The following is a 7523-nucleotide window of genomic DNA, read 5'->3' on the forward strand; positions in this document are numbered from 1 at the left end:
TGAAATTTTATACGTAAAAGCGTATATTTCACTCGTTTCATCAGCTGTCAGAATGTGTGATTCTGCCCGAGTATAGGCTAACTTTACGTGCCTTTTACGACCATTTACTGACTATCAGAGGAGAAAAGGACAGTTTCCGCCAATTTTCACAAGTGTGTTTGAGCGATCTCGCCTTTTAAATTTACCGAAATTGTCTTTATTAAAAAATGGGACTCAAGAAAAATTAATGTGTTTTTCTCGCCTATGACGTCACAATTCCAACATGGCTGTCGCCGGTATTTAGGAGCCTTAAAAAGAACTATAAACAGTATTTTCAATTTTCATAAACTTATTCAACAATCATAAATTTTATATTTCAAAAATTAATTTTTTTAACAATAGGAGGATAGAAAAGAAGCATCCACGGAGCGTTTCACGTGTAACAAACATAACTTATTCATAAAAGAATTAATAAAAAAAAATAGTATAGGAAAAAGTATTTTATCCTTCTATGAAGAGAAACATAGAATCGCGCTCGTCTACACAATAAACAACATTCCCCCATGGTTACACAATGTACTATTACATTTATATACATTGTATCAGTAGACGCAGTAAAGTCTCCGGCCATGTTCAAAAATTGAAAGGCACTACAAGTCTCTTATCCCGAGCCATCAAAGGCCTGCATTTTTAGGCGGTGTATAACTACTAACATATAAAAAATTTTGAATCGAATGTTATATGTTCTGAAAAGCGGCATCGCCACGAGTAATTTGAGTCAAAAAATTTTAAATCGGTCAAGCCGTTCTGGAGATACAAGCGGTCGAAAAGTGATGATTTTAATGAAAAATTAAAAAACGTTTCCTTCTTTTTCTACTTCTTCTTCTTCTTCTTCTCTGTCCGCATTCAAAGCCGTATTAAAACTTTCTATCCCTCTTCTCTTACCTTTCTGCACTCACACCTTCACCACCTACCGCAATCCCTCACCCCTCCCCTCCCCCACTACCCCTCTCTTGATTTCATTCTCTTTCGTTATATAAAATATTTTTAAATCATTTTTTTATATATTATTGTATTATATTTGTACTTTGAAAATTAAGTGATATCCGAAAAAATCATATCATAAAAATGAAAAGTTCGAGCCATGTTCACAAAGGAGTACTCAAAAATTTAAACCTTTTTATCTAATAATAATATATTACCATGAAAAGTAACTGATATATTACAATATTAACATAGGTGCCAGTACAAAGTGAACATACATATAGTGTATGCAACTTTCGGCCGATTTTCGAATCGCCTCCGCCTTCCGCTGTCCCCCTTATCTCACCGCCCCGCGCACAGATCAAATGTCGTACCCCAGAACTGATTTGTATGAATTTAGGACTATTTTCGTGTGCGGAATTAAACTGAGCCGAAAAATTCTCTACCATTTTACAATTTTCGCAATAGTTATATCTAATGAGTTGAATATCTAAAATTGACGCGCAAGACAATTTTAAGATAAATTTAATAATAATAGGAAAAAAGACTACGAGCCATAATTTCGTTGTTGTAACTAATATACGTAGTCCAGCCCAAAATTGTTAAATACTTAACAACTTACAAAATTGTTAAATACTTTGCCTCATTAATTTTATCCGTTTATTCGGCATTCTATAGGAAAAAAAATTGGACTCTTTTATATATTTTATATAGTAAAATGTTAGAGGATTTTTCCATACAATTTAGTTCACTTTATCTGCACAAAAATAGTCTTAAATATTCTGAGAGATATTCTATGTGTATGTGTGTACGTATGTGTATTTTTCATATACGTTTATTTTTTATGTACATAGGTTAACTAATGATGTAGCAAAAGACATATCAGAAATTATAGTCACTATTTTTCCAAATGAAAGGACAACTACCTATTTTGTACCACCCATAAGGAAAAAGAATTCTGTACATAATAAATCAATCATATCCACAGGAAAATTAATGTGCAAGTGGAGGAATAAGTGCACGTTATGCAAAAAATTTGAAAATCAAAATGATGGTACGTTTATTTATATATAAATTATAAATGTATTTATAATTAAAATATAAGTGTATAGAATAGGGCATCTAAAATAGATCATCTGAATAACACAATTTTTGAGATAGGAAAAAATTCTTAAAATAAAAGTTGTTTAGTATCCACGGGATATATCATATGATGGTGCACATTATTTTCCAAAAAGAGATGCTTTGGAAACTTGAAGATCAACTTCATTTTTTTAATTGACGTTGATATCAATGACGATATTTTATACTTTATTTTAGCACAATAATATTAACATAAAATATTATATCTGCTATTAAAGCAATTTCTCGATATTTATACTTATGACGTCTATATAGATATATATATGATATATGTATATCGTTACAATTAGCAATATTACAAGAAAACGTACAAACGTAGAAAGTACTTTACTTTTGTATATTTATATGTATATATTGTGACGTGACACTTTGTGTCAGTCACTAGTGATTGCGCTAGCACGGAGATCCTGTGTCCTCTAAGCTCGAAGGGCGAGGGCACAAGCGAGCGTGCCAACGTAAATTATTGATTTTTCGATACCTTTATCTTAATATTTTTATATGCAGGAAGAGGAATCGCATATTATGTAAAACAATCTATATAATTCCATTTCAAGAAATTAAATTACATTTTCAAATTTCCCAAGCGCTTTCACTTAACTCAAAAGAAAAGCATTTTTATAAACTGTAATTGTTGTGTTTAAAAAATCCAATTTATAATATTTTAACATATCGATATGTTATGACACTAACAATAGAATTGTAGATGTATCTCATGCGAATTAAAAAAGTATTAAATATGAAAATTAAGAATTAAATGATCTTCAATAAAATTTATTAAAAAATGAATATTTTCTAGAACGCTCTATATGCTTGCTCGTAAGTCTTTCTCTCTTTATTATTAGTTTGAAAAACTTAACGAGCCTTCTCACTACATGTTTTGTTTTTTTAATTGACTAAGGCCTGATTGCACCAACGTGATTTCGATTTTAAGCGAAACTTAAACTGTCTTTGTCTCTGTCTCCCTTTCGGCTTTAAAACGAGATAGATAGAGTTTTGCTTAAAATCAAAAAGTGTTGATGCAACTGGGCCTAAAATCAATATTTTTAAAAATAAATAATACTTATAACGTTAATTTAGTGCGTGCTGTGTGTGGGCATCCTTTCGATTAACTGTACATGTAAACGTGCACGTTTTAACGTTCTGAATTTTTTTCAAGCATTCGATACATCTCTGTTTTGCAATCTAATTAAAGCATAGATATGAAAATTTATTCGATATCAAAATTCACCAAAATTCCGCTTTATGTTCTTTCGTTGACTTTTTTTCGGGTAACCTAAAACTATCGCACTAATTCTAAATGACAAAAATAGACAGTGGAAACGCAACTCTCGCCTGTATCTCCAGCACGTCGGAGGACACCGATCATGAAGAACTCTGATCATGGAGAAAACTCTCATCGTGCGAGCCTTCTCTCAAGAAGTTCATTCCTCTTCACAAGCTAGTCGGTATTATCAATTTATTCACACCGTTAAGAATCTTGCGTCAACGAGAAAACTTCGTTATTAATATCAGTATAATTTAGCGATAAACGAAGTTTCACACAAGTGACTCTTACATTACATCTTCATTCGATATCTCTCGACCATAAATGTAATCGAAAAAGATTCAATAATGAAACGTGTCTTCGGAAAAGAGACATGTTGAAAGCAAGAAGAACGAATATTTTAATGAAGTTTGTTTCTTTTGAGACTTGCTATTAACATTTTTTTATACATTTATACCCACGCTAAAAAAAAGAAGAAACAAAGCATTTTTTTAAATTAAACTGAAACAATCGAAACTCGTGCTTGTTTTGTTGTCAACTCTGTTCTTCTTTTGATAATCTTGAATTCTTCATAATAATCCCATCAAATCTTACGTCAATTAAATACATACTATATATATTGCAATAATCTTTATTAGTTCTTTTATTATGCAACATAAAATTGTATCTCTCATAATAAAATAATTACTATTATTTACAACATAATTTTTACAAATATTGAAATTTGTGGAAATAGAGATTATTGTATCCGTGGTATAATATATATATAATAGAATGTTTTTTTCTTTCTTAAGATAACTAATTATTTGTTTATGTAGCTAAGAAACCACCATCGATGGGCAAGCTGGCACCTGCACTAATCATAGAACTTCGGTTGCTTAATAAATATACAACAGGATCCACTACCTCATCGACATCTACAACACAATATTTTGATCCGATTAAAAAAATTCTTCTTTTGTAACTAATGTACAAAATATAATATTAGATGCGATAGTTTGAATTCTTGTAAACGTACGAAAAAATGAGTATGTACATAAGTTTATAAAATAGCTACATGTATATACAGGGTGTCCCAGTAACTCTGTTACAAAGCAATGTCTCTGTTACCGTTAATGATACGCGAAAACGTCTAAGGAAGAAATTGTTTGATTCGGAGAGGGATATATTTTGGTCACCTTGTTTTTTTTCTAGGTGGCGGCGCCAAAAAGATATGAAGGTCACCTCCATCTTTTAAATGGAATTGTATAAATTCTTTTTACACAAGTATGATTCTTCTAATTATTTTGCATGTAAAAGTATTAAGGTAGATATATCAAAAATTAGTTTACGAGATATTTAACTTTTTATGTCAACATATATATGCCAGAATAAAATATAAAATATCTCGTAAACTATTGAGTTTTTAATACATCTACCTTATATATCTACTTTTATATGTAGAATAATTAGAGGAATCACATTGTGTAGAAAAAATTATACATTTTCATTTAAAAAAATGGAAGTGACCTTCGTATCTTTTTGGCACCTTCACCTAAAAAAAAACAAGGTTTCCAAAACATGTCCCTCCTCTGAATCAAACAATTTCTTCCTTAGACATATTCGCGTATCATTAACGGTAACAGAGATAATGAGACATCCTGTATATATTTAATTAGTTAAACTATTATAGTTCTATATACATATATAATATTTTTGGTGTAAGAATACTTTTTAACTAATTTTCTTTACAATTAATCGTAGTAAGTTTAATTTAAATTGTGTTTGTTTAAATTATTAATTTAAATATTTATATTTTTGTGTCATATAAAAATATCACATATACCAAATGCTATCTGTCACAGTTACTGATTATATTCTTTTTATACTTATCGATCATATGTCAGTACGTCATGTTGATGTACGAAAATCTTCTATTTAGTGAATGATAAAACATTTGTGACTCAATATTGCATAATTGAACATTATCATGCCGTGGAATGATCACAAACTAACGAACAATGTTTTAATTCCTATAAAGACAATTACTACATATTATTGAAAAATTCATTTGATAGATTTGTATACGACAGATTTAAATTATGTGGATATTGCTATTATGAGTGACAAACGGATTACGAATTAACATTTATACATCTAGAATAATGTAGTTTAATATACAAAGTTTAGGTGCAAATTGTAATGCAAATAATTGTTTGTGTTTTACAAAAATTTCAACATATGATTAGTGTATTTCTTGTAAGTTAAAAAATTATATGAAATTGTCTTTAAATGTTTAATCATGTGTAATCAGAGCAGATCATACAACATTAAAATTGAATTTGTTTAATTTACTGTATATCATTCCTTTTTATTTCCTTATAATTTTCAACGACTCATGAAGTTTGGAGATATCATTCTTATACATATATTCAGTAAGTTACATTTACACGACATTCGACGATTCTGACTGATACCAGAAATATGAAACTAAGAAAACTAACTCGTGGTTGCTCAAGACTCATGCTATTATTGTGTTGCAATTGTACTCGCGATTCACAAGTTATTTATATATTTCGAGTAGAGAGAAAAACAAGCTAAAATTAAGAAAAGATTCGTTTTTGATATTTCTGACGAGATTTGAACGAGTTATCCTACATCTGTGTTTGTTTATGTTGGCTCGTTCGAATATTTAATTATATTTTAATTGAATTAAATTTTTGAGGTGAAATAAGAGAGGGTCCGATAATGATGGAAAAGTGCTGAAATCTTGTCTTTTTCATTATTCGACCGAGAATCATCAATCAGCTCCGTTTTACTCTCGCTGCCGGCTACATTTGCGTGTGAGCATCTCCAAAAAGTGAAAAGAAGAAATTAGAACGGCTCGTGCACTACCAGCAGTGTGCGCGGTTTCGTACGGCGATCACGACGACGAAGGAAAAATGGCAAAATTGATCGTCCAGATCATGGTGGAAATATACAAGGTGAGTCGTTCCCGTGGATACGCAGTAGCCTAAAAGTAGTGGAGAGCAGACGCAGCCAATCATAAATGCCTCATTTGGCATAAATCCAATATGGCTGTTAAACCATTTCAATAAAATATTATATTTACATACACTTGTTTTGATAGTTTTTGTATAATCCAATAGTATTTTTCTACAAGTATATTGCATGTAACATACATCGCAAGTCCTCTCCTCTAGTTTCTTTTACGTTTCATGCGCTTAAAATTAGAAATCGTTCCGTTATACAAAAGCGCGCTTTTCCAGTTTTCCTTAAGCGCGCTTTCGACTTTTTTTTAACGACAAACAGAAATAAGGAGTTTGTACGAGTCGCAGCATATGTATTCTGTATGGCTTGAAATCGATTCTCTTTGCGACGTTTGGTAGTGGCAGCGTTTAGCATGTTCTGCGCAGTGACAGAGAATTTTTGCATACGTCTACGCGCATATATACCAGGCACTTTACGAAACACGTTATTTAACGCGTATTTACAGTCATGATGAATCCCATACTCGCGGGTGAGTTGTTGTTCTTCGCCATCTTCGGTCAGACGACACACGAACAATTCAAGGTACACAGGTTCCAGCCCTTATGGACAACCGTCCTCTTCAAGATCACCTTCGGTATTTACATGTTGGTGTCGGTGGTGGTGCTTATTAATCTTCTGATTGCTATGATGAGTGATACCTACCAGCGGATACAAGCACAGTCGGACATCGAGTGGAAATATGGATTGAGCAAGCTTGTTCGAAGTATGCACAGGTAGTATAAAACTTACCAAAAAAAAAACACGAAAAAAAATGGCTGCGATGAAATATAAACAAATTTAACTAGCAGATCTGAAAATAATTCTCTGTTGGCTGTTTCAAGTAATTATATACATATACATATATTCAAATAATTATATACGCCCACACGCGCGTGCGTATGTAAATATAAAGTAATTTATACATAAATAATTTATTATATATAAAATAAATGTATATAGGACTGATAGTAGTAGAATGTTAAAACTTTTTGATTCCTACACAATTATTTTGATGATCCGACAAAATTATTTTCACAGTTACATCTAGTTAAATTTTTTAATACAAAAAAACAGTAGGTATTGTCGCATGAAAGCATCATTTATTGTATCATTTATCGCACTAATAGATCAAATTTTCAATATA

The 7523-nt window shown here is 31.1% G+C and overlaps 1 protein-coding gene and 1 long non-coding RNA gene across 2 annotated transcripts; both read left to right on the top strand.

Moving 5' to 3' along the window:
• The first annotated feature begins 1868 nt into the window (after positions 1-1868).
• LOC108773438 (uncharacterized) lies at positions 1869-4211 on the top strand. The gene is made up of 3 exons (XR_001940687.1): positions 1869-2017; positions 3417-3551; positions 4189-4211. It is a non-coding gene; the product is annotated as an uncharacterized LOC108773438 (long non-coding RNA).
• A 2500-nt stretch (positions 4212-6711) lies between these two features.
• On the top strand, positions 6712-7113 carry LOC108773437 (transient receptor potential-gamma protein; the record flags this gene model as incomplete). The annotated part of the gene is made up of 1 exon (XM_018539247.1): positions 6712-7113. A coding segment is annotated over exon 1 (266 nt), but the record flags the coding sequence as incomplete, so codon positions are not given.
• Between the last annotated feature and the right edge of the window lie 410 nt (positions 7114-7523).

The sequence above is a fragment of the Cyphomyrmex costatus genome, unplaced genomic scaffold (genome assembly GCF_001594065.2).
Source record: "Cyphomyrmex costatus isolate MS0001 unplaced genomic scaffold, Ccosl1.0 scaffold209, whole genome shotgun sequence".
In the NCBI taxonomy this organism is placed as follows: domain Eukaryota; kingdom Metazoa; phylum Arthropoda; class Insecta; order Hymenoptera; family Formicidae; genus Cyphomyrmex; species Cyphomyrmex costatus.